The sequence below is a fragment of the Suncus etruscus genome, chromosome 11 (assembly GCF_024139225.1).
Source record: "Suncus etruscus isolate mSunEtr1 chromosome 11, mSunEtr1.pri.cur, whole genome shotgun sequence".
Taxonomy (NCBI): domain Eukaryota; kingdom Metazoa; phylum Chordata; class Mammalia; order Eulipotyphla; family Soricidae; genus Suncus; species Suncus etruscus.
In genome coordinates this window covers 56,805,403-56,822,578 of record NC_064858.1, presented here as the reverse complement: position 1 = coordinate 56,822,578, position 17,176 = coordinate 56,805,403, and the positions used below count along the sequence as shown (strand labels likewise).

General features: G+C 36.6%; 1 protein-coding gene across 2 annotated transcripts in view; it reads right to left on the bottom strand.

The window, feature by feature from the left end:
- Positions 1–17,176, bottom strand: part of ANO4 (anoctamin 4) — a 388,617-nt gene that overhangs the window by 195,268 nt on the left and 176,173 nt on the right. The window contains exons 4-5 of one of the 2 annotated variants that reach the window (XM_049782805.1): positions 11,403–11,557; positions 7,991–8,149 (exon numbers count right to left, since the gene is read on the bottom strand). In XM_049782805.1, the coding sequence (XP_049638762.1) occupies positions 7,991–8,149; positions 11,403–11,557 (314 nt within the window). The remainder of the gene's footprint in view (positions 1–7,990; positions 8,150–11,402; positions 11,558–17,176) is intronic. The other variant, XM_049782803.1, reaches the window with a different exon arrangement.

The following is a 17,176-nucleotide window of genomic DNA, read 5'->3' as shown; positions in this document are numbered from 1 at the left end:
CGAAGGTAAAATCCAAATGGATTAAAAACCTTGGTATCAGATCTGATACCATAAGGTATTTAGAACAACATGTCGGTAAAACACTCCATGATATTGAGACTAAAGGCATCTTCAAGGAGAAAACTGCACTTTCCAAACAAGTGGAAGCAGAGATCAACAGATGGGAATACATTAAACTGAGAAGCTTCTGCACCCCAAAAGAAATAGTGCCCAAGATACAAGAGTCACCCACCGAGGGGGAGAAACTATTCACCCAACACCCATCAAATAAGGGGCTAATATCCAAAATATACAGGACACTGACAGAACTTTACAAGAAAAAACCATCTAATCCCATCAAAAAATGGGGAGAAGAAATGAATAGACACTTTGATAAAAAAGAAATACAAATGGCCAAAAGGCACATGAAAAAATGCTCCTCGTCACTGATAATCAGGGAGATGCAAATCAAAACAATGATGAGATACCACCTCACACCACAGATATTGGCACACATCATAAAGAATGAGAACAATCAGTACTGGCAGGGATGTGGAGAGAAAGGAACTCTTATCCACTGCTGGTGGGAATGCTGTCTAGTCCAACCTCAATGGAAAGCCATATGGAGATTCCTCCAAAATCTGGAAATTGAGCTTCCATTCGACCCAGCTATTCCACTCCTAGGGATATACCCTAGGAACACAAGAATACAATACCAAAACCCCTTTCTCACACCTATATTTATTGCAGCACTATTCACGATAGCCAGGCTCTGGAAACAACCAAGATGCCCTTCAACAGACGAATGGCTAAAGAAACTATGTTACATATACACAATGGAATATTATGCAACCATCAGGAGAGATGAAGTCATGAAATTTTACTATACATGGATGTACATGGAATCTATCATGCTGAGTGAAATAAGTCAGATGGAGAGAGAGAGATGCAGAATAGTCTCACTCATCTATGGGTTTTAAGAAAAATAAAAGTCATTTTTGCAAAAATCCTCAGAGACAATCAGAGGAGGGCTGGAACTTCCAGCTCACTTCATGAAGGTCACCACAAAGAGTGATGAGTGCAGCTATAGAAATAACTACACAGAGAACTACCATAATCATGTGAATGAATGAGGGAACTGGAAAGCCTGTCTGGAGTACAATTGGGGGTAGCGTGGGATGGAGGGAGATTTGGGACACTGGTGGTGGGAATGTTGCACTGGTGAAAGGGTGGGTGTTCTTTACATGACTGAAACCTAATCACAATCATTTATGTAATGAAGATGTTTAAATAAAGAAAAAAATTTAATAAAAATTATTGTAAGTAAAAGTAATAGTATTCTTTGTAGATCTAAAAATAAAGTTAAAAATAATGCTTTAAACAGATATGTTGATAAATTGAAGAATAGAAGTACAAAAAAAAAGAAAAGGTATCTATTTGAGGTTGATGGTAATGAAAGCTTGAACTAGCAAACATAGATCAGTTGAAGGACTTTCATTACTTAGGAGCAAGTAACAACTCAGATAATTATTTCTTTGTGTAAAAATTTTGAAACAAAAAAGCTAAAAATATAAAAGCTAGAACTTAGGGAAAGATTAAAAATGAAGCAGCACATTTTTGAAAAAAAATTTTATTATAGTTTACACAATGTGATTGGAAGTTAGTGGCATATATGGTTTTGATGTACAAAGTTATTGCACCTTTACATCATCAAAGTACTAATGACCTACCTATACTCCCCAAACTTCACCTCTGATTCATTCCTTCCCTTTTCTCCAAGTCCCTGGATCAACTGATTGATACTGATGGTTCAAGGCTGGTCTTTAATAATCTATTTATTTATTTTTCCTTTCTATTTACTGCATATGAGCGAGATTATCTAGTATTTGTCTTTCTTCCTCTGGCCTATTTCTCTTAACATGATAACCCAAGTTGCATCTAAGTTGTATCAAACTGTAGATTAAATTTTATTTTTGGTTTTTGGGTCACACCCGGCAGTACTCAGGGGTCACACCTGGCTCTATGCTCAGAAATCACTTCCGGCAGGCTCGGGGACCATATGGGATGCCGGGATTCAAACCACCATCCTTCTGCATGAAAGGCAAACACCTTTCCTTCATGCTATCCCTCCGGCCCAAGATTAAATTTTTAAGCTATTTTTTGCAGTGCCAAAGATTGAACCTAAGTCTCACATAAGTAAGGCAATCTAAGCCATAAACCCTAGCCGCAAAGAAGAAGAAATCATTGTTAAGAAATAAAAGTAGTATTTTATTACTATTAAGTAAAAAGTATTAATGTTAAAAAATAATACAAATTGTCTCAGTAAGGGTTCAAATTATAAGACATTGATTAATGATAAGTTCAAAGAATAAAAGAAATATTTTTTCTGAAAACTAAAATATTTTTTTTCTGGAAATTAAAAGTAGAAAAGAAAACATATTAATCCTAGTTACCGGTCCATGTAATTGCCAATGAAGATATTTTTTTGCTAATCTGATTCCAGTTATTTTTTTACATAATAACCTGTTTTCTTAAGACCACACATGTCTAAGTCTAATTCTTTCTACTTATCCTTTGAAGACATTCCAGAAGTAGAATATGTCCACTGTATAAATGCTCAGAACTTGGGTCAGTCTAACTAATCCGAAAAATAAGCCCATTAATCTACAGTGTTGAGAGACCAACATGCAGTGGGCTCCTGGCAAAGAAAACTGAGAAGCCTGACTTCAAATATTTTTCCTCTTAGCTCCTAGGAGCACAGAGACTAACACTTTCAATGACATTATATTCTCATGAATATTGCACTTTCTAAAAATACAGATATAGTAAGTTCTCACTAACACAATGGTTTTTGGAGACTCTGACTTTCAGTGAAAGGACATGAAACCAGTGTGACATTGGCTAAGTGTTGTAAAGAATGCGTAGGTCATGGCTGGAGAGATAGCACAGTGGTAGAATGTTTGCCTTGTATGCAGCCAACCCAGGACGAAAGGAGGTTTGAATCTTGGCACCCCTGAGCCAGCTAGGAGTGATTTCAGAGTGCAGAGCCAGGAGTAACTGCTGAGCACTGCCGGGTGTGACCCAAAAACCATACACACACACACACACACACACACACACACACACACACACACACACACACACACACAAAATACGTAGGTCCTTACAGCTTTTATTTTATCACAAAAATATCCCAAAACTTTAAAGAACCACAGTACTTCTAATAGTTTGTATTTGTTACTTCATTTTATCATTCTTCTAAATTATTTATTCCAGGGGCCGGAGAAATAGCATGGAGGTAGTACAGACAGTGGTTCAAATCCTGACATCCCATATGGTCCCCCGAGCCTGCCAGGAGCGATTGCTGAGCATAGAGCCAGGAGTAACCCCATATAGTAACTGCTGAGCGCTGCCGGGTATGACCCAAAAACCAAAATTAAATAAATAAATAATTTATTCCAGTTCAGAGATTAAATATGTATATTTAATATATATAAATAATATACATATATATAAAACTAATGGTAAGGTATAAAACTAATGGTAAGGGAAACCCACACCTGTCAGGAACAGGTTTTACTCCTGGTTCTAGGTTCAGAGATTACTTCTGGCAGTTTGGGGTACAATAGTTAAGCAAGGGTTGTTATACAAGACAATCACCTTAATACCTGCATTATATCTCTGGATTTTAGTTCAAATTTAAGGGTATCTTCTAGACTGAAATCACCCTTGGACAGGATACTTTTCCATGTCAGTGAACACTCACACATTCACATATGCACTTATACACATTCAACACACTCATCACACACTCAATCCCATTCAAAAATGCACTCATATATGCATTTACTTCATTGTTCTCATACAATTTCACACACATTTATTCCCATACGCAAATGCACTCATACACACATTCACCTTCCCAAATCTCACATTCACATATGTACTCATATATTCACACAACCTCACACACATTCACAATCACTCATATACACTCTTTCATTCACACATACTCATATTGCACATTCAAATACTTCCTCATAGTTTAGTATACATACAGCTACTCATACACATGCATTCACAACCGCACAATCATACATACATTCACATCCACACACACAAACTAGCTGGGCCAATTTGACATAAGAATGAATTTCATGTGCACATCATCAAGATGTGAGAAAAACCAGAAAATTGAGTGAAAAACCTATGTAAACATGGAAAACACACACCACCACACATACCACTGAGACAGTGACCATGATCAAAATTGAATTTTTATTTTTCTTATTCACATTACAAAAACCAGCACTGAAAAAAACAAAGTCATTTGAGTCCCTGGTATATTTGTTCAAAGAGCCAAACCCTATTTCTCATTGTTTTTATGCCAAGCTTCTGACTCATGACTCAAGCCTTCTAGTCATTCCGTCAGTGCAGAGAGTGATAAAAGTATCCATATGTAATTTCTGGAAGTATCCTATGGATGGACGTTGGCTGCCAAGAGAAACAACCATGAATAGAGGGTGGGAACTCACAAAGCTACCTGCCAACCTCTGGAGAAGGGTTAGGGCATGGAGGCTAAATCAACTACCAAGTAATTGCAATCATTCCTCCACAATACTGCCTGCATCAAAGCCTCAAAAGACAGAGTTAAGAGAACTTCTGGGTAATAATAAGTACAAATAAATGCAGAAGGAGTGGTCTGTCCTTTCCTCACACCTGGTTCTATGCCTCTCTCACATCTGCTGTCCCCAAGTTATATCCTTCTATCATAATCTCAAGAGTTTCTGAATAAAATGTTTCCTAAGCCCTGAGAACTACTCTAGCATATTAACTGAACACTAGAAAGGAGCTGAGTATGAGAAATATAGCTTTATAGCTACTCAGTCAAAACACCCATAATTACCTGGCTTAGTAGGTGATGTGTGAATATAGAATGGGGAGGTGGAATTTTATCTGAATCTGGAATCTCACACTTCTTCATTCTAGGTAGTGTCAGCATTGAATTCTCAGATACACTGCTGGTGTCTGAGAATTTCTTGCTGGTGATGTGGGAAAAATCTCCACACATACACAGGTTGAAATGGGTGGGCCAGGAGACCATTTACTTACCAACAGTCAACAACTCCACACCTTCTTCATAGGGAAACTTGAAAAGAGCTATGTAATTTGGTCCACATGACCAAGTTCTATAAATATGTATATTTCTGGGTATATGACAAGCCCATTATGAATTTTTAAAAAATATAAACATTTATTTAAGCACCATGATTACAAGCATGTTCATACTTGGGTTTCAGTCATAAACAGAATATCCCCCTTTCACCAGTGCACCATTCTCACCACCAATGGCCCCCCCCCCCCTCTCTTGCCCCTGCCTGTATCTCAACAGGCATTCTACTTCTTTCATTCTTTAACATTGTCATGTTAGTTGTTAGTGTATTTATTTCCCTAACAGCATTCACCACTCTTTGTGGTGAGCTTCAAATTGTGAGCTGGTCCTTCTGGCCCTCCCAGCCCAAACTTGTTGTCTCTGGGCCTTATTACAGTAATGTCTTTTATTTTTCTTAAAATCCATAAATGAGCGATACTATTCTGTGTCTATCTCTCTCCCTCTGACTTATTTCACTCAGCATAATTGATTCCATGTACAACCATGTATAAGAAAATTTCATGGTTTCATCTTTCCAATTCTTAACAGTTCCTTGGCTAGCACAATACCTTGATTACTATGGCTTCTTTAAAATTTCCCATGTCAGAAGAAGAGAATTGAAGAAGAAAATACAGACAAAGGAATTTTTGAAATCTAAAACTTGGACTAAAATAAAATGCACACAAGCTGAATGTCTCTTGATGCTATACTCATTTTTTTAAGTTTCAACTGTTTAAGGTCTCTTCTGGTGGTCTCTCTAAGTTCATTTTATGTTTTTTATTTTATATTATATATTTTATATTTTTAAATGCAAATAAAAAGTAACCTCCCTTGAGGGAATAATTAAATTTTTACTTAATTCTGAACAAAGTTCAGAACTCATAGAAGAATGAGATGTTGAAAATCAGATAAAACTGTTAAATCTTTAAAAAGAGAAGAACCTAGAAGTGGGAGAGTTGTCTTTGTGGATTTAATTCTAATAGCAAAGGAAAAAAAAGTAAAAATATATAATCAGATAGTACTACTGTAGTACTACATGTACTACAGTACTACAGTAGTACTACATGAAACTGAAAAACTTCTGCAGGGGGAAAAAGATGAAAATGAATGGTAACTCATTTAGAATAGAAGAGGATCTTTACAGTTCATGGATCCAATAAATGAAAAACACAACCCCAAATCAGAGAACTTGCATATCTAAATATCAAAGAGCACAATTATAAAAATGAATCCAAAATATTTATATAGACAATTCAATTTTGAATATCAGACATACTAGAGATGATATATACATAAATAGATATTTATTGTGTCACTTGTGATTAGAGAAGTGCAAATGAGAGGCCCTTTCACCTCATTTTCAGAATGTTATTTTTATTTTCTTTTTGGTTTTTGGGTCACACCCGGTGACACTCAGGGGTTATGTCTCAGAAACCACTCCTGGCTTGGGGGACCATATGGGACACTGGGGGCTTGAACACAGGTACGTCCTGGGTCAGCCACAATCACCCCGGCCCCTAGAATGTTATTTTCAAAAGCAAATGCAAGTTGTATACTCCGAATGTTAACAAAAACACTATTATACTATTATAACTATTTTATAAAAAACAAAATGTTGATTAAAAAAAAGACAAAAAGTAAGGTGTCAGCAATGATGAGGAAGAAAAGGAAGTTTTGGTATATTGTGGGTAAGAGACATACCAGGAGCTAAGACATTAGACGTTTGCCTTGTGATGACCAACCAAAGTTCAAGCTCTAGAACTAGCTATGGTCCTCTGAGTAAAGGAGCAAACAGTGAGCACAGAGCCAGGAGTAATCCCTAAGCGCTATTAAGTGGAGAGTGCCCCAAAACTCCAAAACAACAAAAACTTAAGAATAGAAAATATTGTGATTCAGCTAGTGCACTTCTGGGAATTTATCTAAATAATGTTTTTTTTTTCTGTTTTTATTTTATTTTGGCCATACCCAGCAGTGCTCAGGTCTCTGTGCTTAAGGATTGCTCTTGGTAATGCTCAGGGGACTGTATGGATGCTGTGGATGGAATTTGGGTTTGCTTTGCAAGACAAGTGCCTTACCTGTTATAATATAACTCCTGTCCAAAATAATTTTTAAGTCCAAATTAAAAAATTCATATGAGCATCTTGTTCACTGCAGCACTAGTTATAGTAGACAAGATATTAAAGTACTTCAGTGTCCACTTTGGATAAATAAAGTGAATTACCTCCACAACTACAAAAAATTAAAAAATTGCTATCTGTGACAAGATGAATAGACCTGGTGACTATGATGCTAAGTTATAAGAATAAAGACAAATACTGGAAGATTTTACTCAAATGTGGAAGATAAAAGAAACCACAAAAGTGAACAAATAGAACATTTACAAACTAAATTCTCACTCAGATAAAGAATGTAGAGTGGAGTGGAGGTAGGAGGGGAAGAGGGTTGGATAAAAAAAATAGAAAAACCAAAGATATGGACAGAAACAATACTCTGTTGGTGGTGATGATGTAGTAAGTATATGCAGATCTTAAGTTAATGCCTTACACACAAAACTTACAAAATATTATATTTCAACATTGCTGCAATGAAAAATTATTTTAAAAAATGGTAATACTTTGAAACAATCCATTTCATGGGAATAGTGTTTTGATTTTCACAGAAACATTTTGCATAAAAATGCTCTCAGAGGCAAACTGTGCTGTGAGATTTAATTGCTGAAACATTTTTCCAAACACTGCAGATTGGCATACTCTGACAAAATGAAATGTTAGTGAAAATACGAATGATTTATTTTTCAAATTGCCTCTTGATATGAATATGTATATTTATGTTTATTTCTCATCCAAGAAAACTATTTACCTCTTTCTCCATTTGTAACCCTTCTGCTCTTATATTTCTTTCAAATACTTCTCTCTTTTCAGTCTGGGGGCTGGATTTTCTGTATACAAGAATGTAGTCAATTCGACACTTTCCATCTCTGAAGTAAAGGCCATTTGATTTGTGTTTTTCTGGTACAGTCTATAAATAGAGAGAAATGACCGGTTGGAGATATTCAAAATACTGGGCCCAAAGTGAATAATTTCAAAGGGAAATTAAAATACAGTTTTCCTCTTGTTTCTTCAAAATAATATTTTTGCTGGTGAAATTATAAATGAGAGAATTTTACCACAATAAAAATTTTAAAAAAAGCACTGAGTCAGAAGAGCAAAGATTATAATAAAAATATCAAGTACTGGCAAAAATGTAGAGCAAATTCAAATGTTTCTATTCAGTAGGTAAGGGTGAGAATTTAGATACTCTGGAAAATACAATTATCTTGTAAAATTAAATATAAATAATAGAAATCAAAGTTAATTCTTGATAAGGAAACTAGGAGACAGGTATATGAACACTGGTCATAAGAGCAGAAAAATTAAATATAAATACTTTCAATTTTCATAGACAGGCAAATAAGCAAAAATTATAATAAAGTAATATAGAATATTACACAGCAATGAGAATAAATTGACTAAATCTGCATTTGAAAGTAATAAGAAATTTACTTTATACAATCTTACACAGTATTGACATAAACAAGAAATTAATGAAAGTGTTATTACCATTTTTCCAAAGAGAAAAACAAATCTTAAAAGGCATGCTGATCATACAACTTTTTAGAGCATCAGATTTAAAAACAAAAATTTAGAAGGATGGAATAACTTTAAGGGTATAGGCATAGTATTGTAAGTAGCTTTGTATTGTAGTACTAGTATATATGCAAATACTAATTTTTCCATTCATTAAAAAAACACTTAGAGTTAGTTGTCAACAAATAAGTAGAAGTCATCATTTGAAAAATTACATTCTACTGCAAAAGTTGGGTCAATCTGGGTCATTTTAGGGGTTGGAGTGATGGTGCAGCAGGTAGGGCACTTGTCTTGCACATAACAGATCTAGGTTCTATCCCGGTATCCCAAATGGTCCCCAGTGCTGCCCGAGTACTGTCTATGTGTAGAGCACAGCCAAGTGTGTTCCCAAAACAAACACACAAAAAGATTGTTCATTTGTCATTAAGCTTCATGAATTACATACAAGTTATAAACCCTATTTTACAGAGTTTACATAGACAAAATTTAAGTAACTATCTCATCCATAAGGATCCAGAGGCTTCCTGTAATCAACACTGTATAACATGGAAGGAAAGTAGGAGTAGGATGAGTATTGAATGTAAGAGATCAATTGCAAGCTGAACACAATGAAGCCATGTTGATCAGGCATATAGATGTCAAATAGATGTTTAGAAGCCTAGAAGTGGAATGGAGTGGGAGGGCCTTTTCTCTAGGCCACAGTATGAAACAGTAGCAAAAAAATGAAGGTAAACATGTCTGACAAGAAGCGAAACAAGTACACCAGACAATTCTTTTTCTACTTTATTTTTTGGGCTAGCTTTATGAGGCAACTCCAATGTCTAACTGAACCAAACATTCTTGCTAAGCAACACAAACATGACGGTACAGATGGAATACAGTAACACTCACTGCAAAACCAGGGCTTCTATGAGGACTCAGAAGATTCAGCCATGAGTTAAATGGAAGGGATGAGGCTTTGGGAGGCAATGGCCCTTCTCATTAAACATTATGGTCTCCAAATGATTTTGAAGTTGAATGACATCTCTGTCCCTATGTTCACTGCAGCACTATTTCCCATAGCCCAAATCTGGAACCAGCTCACATTGCCAAGAACAGATGACTAAATAAAGAAACTGGAATATTACTTTACTCTAAGGAAAGATGAAGTCATGCAATTTGCTGATATAGTGATGGGTCTGGAAAATATCATGTTGAGTAAAGTCAGGTACAAGGAAAGGGACGAATATGAAATTATCTCTCTCATCTAGGATATAACGAAGTATAATAAAAAATAACAGATGGCCAAAGGCCACAGAGCTTGAGTTCTACTGACCTGAGCTTATTATGGCAAGGAGATGGTTGGAGTGGGGGTAGAACCCTGAGGCAATGTTGAAGGGAAACAGTCACTCTGGTGAAGGATGCAAGGTTGGAACCTTGTATGCATAGAATTCTATTGTTAAAAATATTGTAAATCATGGTGACTAATATTTAAAAAATGAATAATAAATAAAAGTTGTATATGGTGAAAGTTTTTTTGATTGTTTTTGTTTTAGCCACACCAAGCTGTGCTCAGGGGTTACTCCTGACTCTGCACTCAAGAATTAATCCTCATAGTGCTAAGGGACCATATGGGATGATGTGTATAGAGCCCAGGTTATTCATGTGTAAGACAAATACCCTATCCGATATATTATCTCTCCAGTCCAGTATGTACTGTTTTAGTTAAATATGGGGAGACTGTTAAATATAAGCAGTTTTCCTTTATCAAAGTTGTCATCCTTCAGTGGCTAACTGACTCTTGAACAATTAAAAGAAAACACATTTATAAATAGGCAGTAAATAAATGATTCTGTGTTCCTTTTATCTAGTACCAATGCACAGACCTGGAAGCTACTGAACTCCACTCTATATAATCTGAGCTATTTTTAATAGCAAATGCTTCTAACCAAATACTTTGTTTTCCAAGATGACATCTGAGCAGATGGGTCCTTTTACAACTCCAATAAGTTTTTTTATATCTGGAAGCTGATGGAAAATGAGAGGCTCCAGACAGCACAGTGCTCTGAAGATGGATCAGAGTTACAGCTTTATGGGCTGGGATTTTTTGTATTTAAATTTGTATATATATTTGTATATATATTACTGTATTTAAAGGTCCAAAGTTGACATAGTTGATCAAAATTTAGCTTCCAGGTAAGTAAGTGGGAGTGAGATTATTGGGGAAAAAAAGAAAGTAAAAAGATTAAAAAAAGAGTACAAAACTAAGAAAATTTATGAAAATTATTATATCACACAGTGAAATCATTAAGTCATTGTCAGAGCTTTATTAAGTGCTTGTTGCTAGTTGATCATTCTATTACTTCTTTTGTTTCTCAACATTAGGTGGCTTGACATAGACATTGGCATCTAAATTGGTGTATTCCTATGGGGGTGATAGTATTAAAATTTTTTGAGTTGTCCAATTCCAAGCACCACTGCTGATACTGTGGCTTTTGTGGGGCATGATTTGTCTACTAGGGCTTCAGGAAGTACCTGAAGATGGGGGTGGGGAGACTACATGGGCTAAGGGTTTTTAAAAAATATTTTATTTCTTGATATTCTGTGATTTACAAAACCTTCTCCTCTACCTCTAGAACATTATTTTTAAGAAATCAGAGTCTTACCTCTCCCTCTGCTTCCAATCTGCTAACATCCTCTGAAGTACTGGTCAGGTTTCCAGGGTGAAGAAGGGAATCGTCATCTTTGCAAGGAGTGTTTACAGTTTCTAATTCATCAAAAAGAATATTGACGTCCTTGGCCACTAGAAGCAAAGTAAATGCTTTATGATACGCGTTAAGAACCTGGGTCCTTAAAAACAGTGCTCCAAGAGAAAGCATCCCTCTTTTAAAGTGAAAACAGTGAACTTATTACTTTTGTGCTACATCTTTAAGGCTAATATAGAAGCTCAATGAATAAAATAAAATAAAGAAGTTTTCAGGGCTTGAGTGATAAAACAGCTGAAAGGGCACTTGTCTTGCACATGGTTGACCTGAATTTGATCCCTGGAATACCATATGTTCCTTTAAGTCCTGCCAGGATTGATCCCTGAATTTAGAGTCAAGGGTAAGCCCTGATCAATTCAGGGTGTGACATCCCCACCCCACCCCACTTAAAAATAAAAAAGCTTACAGTTACATTTTTGCCTTTCTTCTTACTCATATTATTACCAGTAATCATGAAATTAACTATTTAGAAACTCATACCAAAGACTGATAATGCTAACAACATGTCAACACAGAAAGCATATCAGAAGTTCCAAATACAGATAATCATGTGCAAATGCAGAGATAAGCACATATTAAAGGAAAATTTAGTGCTAGTGAAGGAGAAAATATAACATCATGTATGTGTGATGCTCTAGCTTCCATCCTTGTATTGCCACAAAACAAAACAATTTAAAAAAGCTTTAAATATCGCTCAGCATCTTCAGTCTTACAGAAGCTATGCACAGAAACATTCATAAGAAGCTGACATTTATCTTGTAGAAAAGAATTTTAAAGAAGCATCTACTGTATCAGGCACTGAGCTAAAAATGATCATGGTAACTGTGTAAACAAAAGTGCTTATAAAATAATAAATAAAACAATTTGTCAAAGGCATAAACATTATGATGAGCATTTCCTTCCTCCCTCCCTCCCACCTTTCCTTCCCTCCCTGCCACCCTTTCCTCCCTCCCTCCCTCCCTCCCTCCCTCTCTCCCTCCCTCCCTCCCTCCCTCCCTTCCTTCCTGGTCCAGTGAAAACAGTGAACTTAATACTTTTTTGCTACAACTTTAAGGCTAATATAGGAAGCCCAATGCAGAAAATAAAATTAAGCTTACAGGGGCTTGTGCTATACTATTATGATGCTATTTATCTCTTTTCTACGAGAGTCTATGAATATACTACAGTCCTTTATGGGATAGCCAAGTTATAAAGCTTTAGCCAAGCATGATTATAGGGTAATAAATTCAACTAAAGTTTTTCATCTGCAAAATAAAACAAGAATATGCATAGCTTACTGTGTGACTGAATTTTGATCATTAAGGGTTATCTGGCATTGAATGTGTTGTTACCTTATGTGAGGAAAAAAAAGAACTTTGGAAATTTGATGAAGGCAAGGAATCTTTAAAATGGGTGAATTATTCTAGGTTACATAGATGGGTCCATATCATTGTAAGGGAAGCAAGTGAGAAAAAGAGAAGAAATGGAGGAGGGATGGAAAGCAAGATAAAAAGAGGTTGTTTCTGACGATGAAGAAAGCACAGTACCACAACTCAAGAAATGCAAGTGGATTCCAGAAGAAAGGTCCAGAAAATTTCTTCTTTATAGTTTCCAAAAGGAATATCATTTTGCTGATATTCTGAAGTCTGACCTTTAAGGTAACAAACTGGTATTGTTCTGAACCACTGAGTTTGTGACTATTTGCTACAAAAGCAAAAAGGAAGCTAATATACTGACTAAACTATTTTAGACTCTGATGTCATACAGAATAATCATAAAGGTCATTCTAAACAATCAAAATTTAGAAGCATGTATGCTAGGCTAGTTATTCAAGGAGAAAAACTAACATTTTTTTTGTTATGGGAGACATCCATAAGAAAGTCAACTTCCTAAGCTACCTATTCTCCTTTCACTCAAATACTATGTCTCATCTTGCTGCTCATTCACTTTACAGTTTTGCTGTGATATACTATTCCTTTATTTCTAAATTATTGCTTTATTAGACTACAAGTTCCATGGGGCAGGAACTATGTCTGTCTCAATGGGTGTATAGAGGTCCTGGCATGGGTTAAACCCTTAGCATCTATTTGACTGACAGCATGATTACCTTAGGGGGTCATAGTTTAATGTATCTAAGGGCTTCCTCTTCTCCAGTATCCCATAGCTCTAGGGTCATGCATACATGTTTCTCCTAACATGATTCTTACTCCCATGCCATAGGCTTCACAATTTCAAGCAGTTACTGATTATATTTTCTAGTAGATAGTGATTAAATTTTGAGTATATATTTATTAGATTTGAACAATGGGATAAATATTAATTTAATAAAGTTAGAAGACCTGCTTACTCTTCCAAACCCCTTAGACCTGTTTACTATTCATTCTACTACTTAGCTATGTTAATTTATGCTTCTAGTTCCTCGCTGGTGAAAGAGGAAAAGAAAATTTCTTTACCAGAGTAGCTAAAGGGATTAAATGAGATCATGCCATGAAAGTAGTATGACTTATACATAGCAAACCCCCTCATAATGTTGATTTGCTGGCTTTAGATCAGTCTTTCCCAGTCTGAGCAATATAGCACAATCCCACTCTGGGCTCACTGAAACAATCCAGGAAGACAGCAGTAGTCAAGGGTACAGTTGGGGTTACTTTCTGCTGAGATAGATTTCCAGGGGAGTAATGAGTGAAAAGAAGTTCTAAGGCCAAAGTCTGGGGGCCTTTTCTTATGTTCAGGTGAATGGCTCACATAAATACTCTTGAATTTCCTTCCTTCCTTCCTTCCTTCCTTCCTTCCTTCCTTCCTTCCTTCCTTCCTTCCTTCCTTCCTTCCTTCCTTCCTTCCTTCCTTCCTTCCTTCCTTCCTTCCTTCCTTCCTTCCTTCCTTCCTTCCTCTCTCCTTTCCTTCCTCCCTCCCATTCATCCATTCACTCACCAATCCATCCATCCACCCATTCTATTATTCCTAAAAATAGCTCCCATGCCTTTTCAAGGGTAGAAAGTTACTAAGTAGTGTCCTGTCTGAATCATTTTCTATAGTTGTCATGACATCCTTTACTTCAGGAGTGCCTGACAGTGACTAAACCATCTTCCCAGCAAGATACTTTTGATAACTTTGACTGAGAACATGGAGTGTCCAGAGCATTTTAAGAGGATTGAGAATAGGGATGATACTAAAAACCTTCCAGCACATGGAAATAGCTTCCACAACCGAGACACTTGGTCCTAAATGTCGATAGTGCTGAGGATGAGAAAACTGTTTCTGTGTTGAAAGTATGACTCTGATTCTAGAAGTATCAGCTAACTTGGGGGAAAGAGGAGACATAGTCTTTCCTTTCTTCAATGCTACCCATCAAATTCTCTGTCTGGTAGTCATGAGGCTGATGCTACTTGACTGCTCAAAGGAAAAGAGCAGAAACCTAGTTTTTAGAGAATGAGTAAAGCACATTATCACCTGTCCATTTCTCCAGAACCTTAGCTGTGATGAGGCATGCAGTACTGTCAGAAAGTGCTCTGGTTAACACAGAACGAAAAAAGATGCTGAACACAGAGCCCCTGCAAACAAAGCAGCTGTGTGTTCTTCATCAATATCTCACCATTGGTTTTGATATATCAGATCTAAATGCTAGTTTTAGGATCTACGTAAAATATATTTTTGATACAAATATGTCGTTTTCTTAAAGAAAAAATACAAGCTCCAACAACCAAAGTTTTTCTTCTATGTGTGGAGACTCTATACGACATGTCTCTGGATCAGGGAAACATTCACAGTGATGTGCTGCCCAGTATTATCAGCCCGACAGTTTAGTGTTGCGGGCAGTGGTGAAGTGCTATTCAGTCATGGTAGTGCTGGGGGGGGGCACATTTTGTGGTGGTGCTATGGTGGAGAATAAGGCATATGGTACTAAGGACTGAATTTGAAGTATTGGGCCTGCAAAAGATGTATCCAAATCTTTTGCTCTATCTATTGGCCTGCAATTTTCAATTAATTAGCTTTTTATTTATCCCAGTATTACTTGCCCCCTTCACTTTTGAATTTTTATTTAAAGTTGAGGAAGGGGCCGGAGAGATAGCATGGAGGTAAGGCATTTGCCTTGCATGCAGAAGGACAGTGGTTCGAATCCCGGCATCCCATATGGTCCCCCGAGCCTGCCAGGAGTGATTTCTGAGTATAGAGCCAGGAGTAACCCCTGAGCGCTGCCAGGTGTGATCCAAAAACCAAAATAATAATAATAATAATAATAATAATAAAATTAATAATAAAGTTGAGGAAACATTACATGGTAAGAGAAAGCTATATATTCTTCAAACACGAATTTTGTGCCTGCTGCTGCCAGACACTGAACTGAGCTAGGAAAGTTTTAGATATGATGGTCATGGACCTGCTTGTACAGACTCAGTAGGCAACTGAGGTGGGAGTAATGCCTCTGTGTTTACTAGACTCCACATTACAGGCACATTCCTTATCCAAACAGGGTCATGTATTTGTGGATTCCCTTCTTTTATATTACCTACTCAAATGCAAAGAAAGTGTGTAATAAAGGACTATCTGACATAATTTTGCTATTACACTTATCAAATAAGAAAGGAAGTGATGGTTCATTAAGTCAATAAAGAATGACAAGAGTCGGTGCGAAGATAACTCAAAGAGCAAAAGGGGCCTCAATTTCTATTCTCAGCACTAATTATACCCCACTAACTATACCCCACCAAAACCTGGGTATCCCTGAGCATTATGTGGTTACATCTGGTAGTCCTCAACAGCATTGCACCACCAGCTTTAACACTGAATTAACCCACCTTGCTAGGAGAGGATTCACAGGACTGGCCCAGGAGCCCCTGAACTTTAGTTTGGGAGGCTATAACACAAAAACAAGACAATAACAACAACAACAAACGAGAGGAGGAGAATGAAACAACGCAATGTGTCCTAATTAACGAGTCTACATTGTCTTGGACATAGATAGGACTATGCAAAGTGACATGGGTGGCTAAGAGGGCTGAGAGGATGGGTGGGTATTATGCATTTTGGAAAGCAAAGGAGATGCCCAAATAATTTTCTTGAGCAACAAGCAAGTACTTATCCTAAAAAGACCTAGAGACAAAACAATGGAAACCCACATAATACAAGTACACAACACTCAAGAATCTCAAGTAATCTGAGAGACAAAAAACAAGCTGCAGAATCTGAATAAAGAAATGTTAGCCCAAAAACCAAACCAAAACCAAAACCAAAACAAAAAAACAAAAAACAAAAACAAAAAAACCACAAAAAAACCTACTATTGTTACATATTGTCAAATATAATTTAGCTATGTCCTAAGTTTATGCTATACTCCTGGCTGTCTGCTCAGAAATAGCTCCTGGCAGGCACGGGGGACCATATGGGACACTGGGATTCGAACCAACTACCTTTGGTTCTGGATCGGCTGCTTGCAAGGCAAACGCCACTGTGCTATCTCTCCGGGCCAATAGTAGGTTTTTATTCTTAGCAGTTTTTGATTGGAACCTTTACATTTTTATAGTCTGAATTTTCTGTCTCTTTGTACTAACTTTGTAAATTTTAGTATCATTTTTATTTCCTATTATCAGCTACAAGAAGTCTTATATTTTATAAAGCTAAATAGCAAACTAGAATCCTAGACTTAGAGCTAGGGAAGAGAGCTCAATGGAGAGACCAGCAGCCTTGCATTTGCTAGG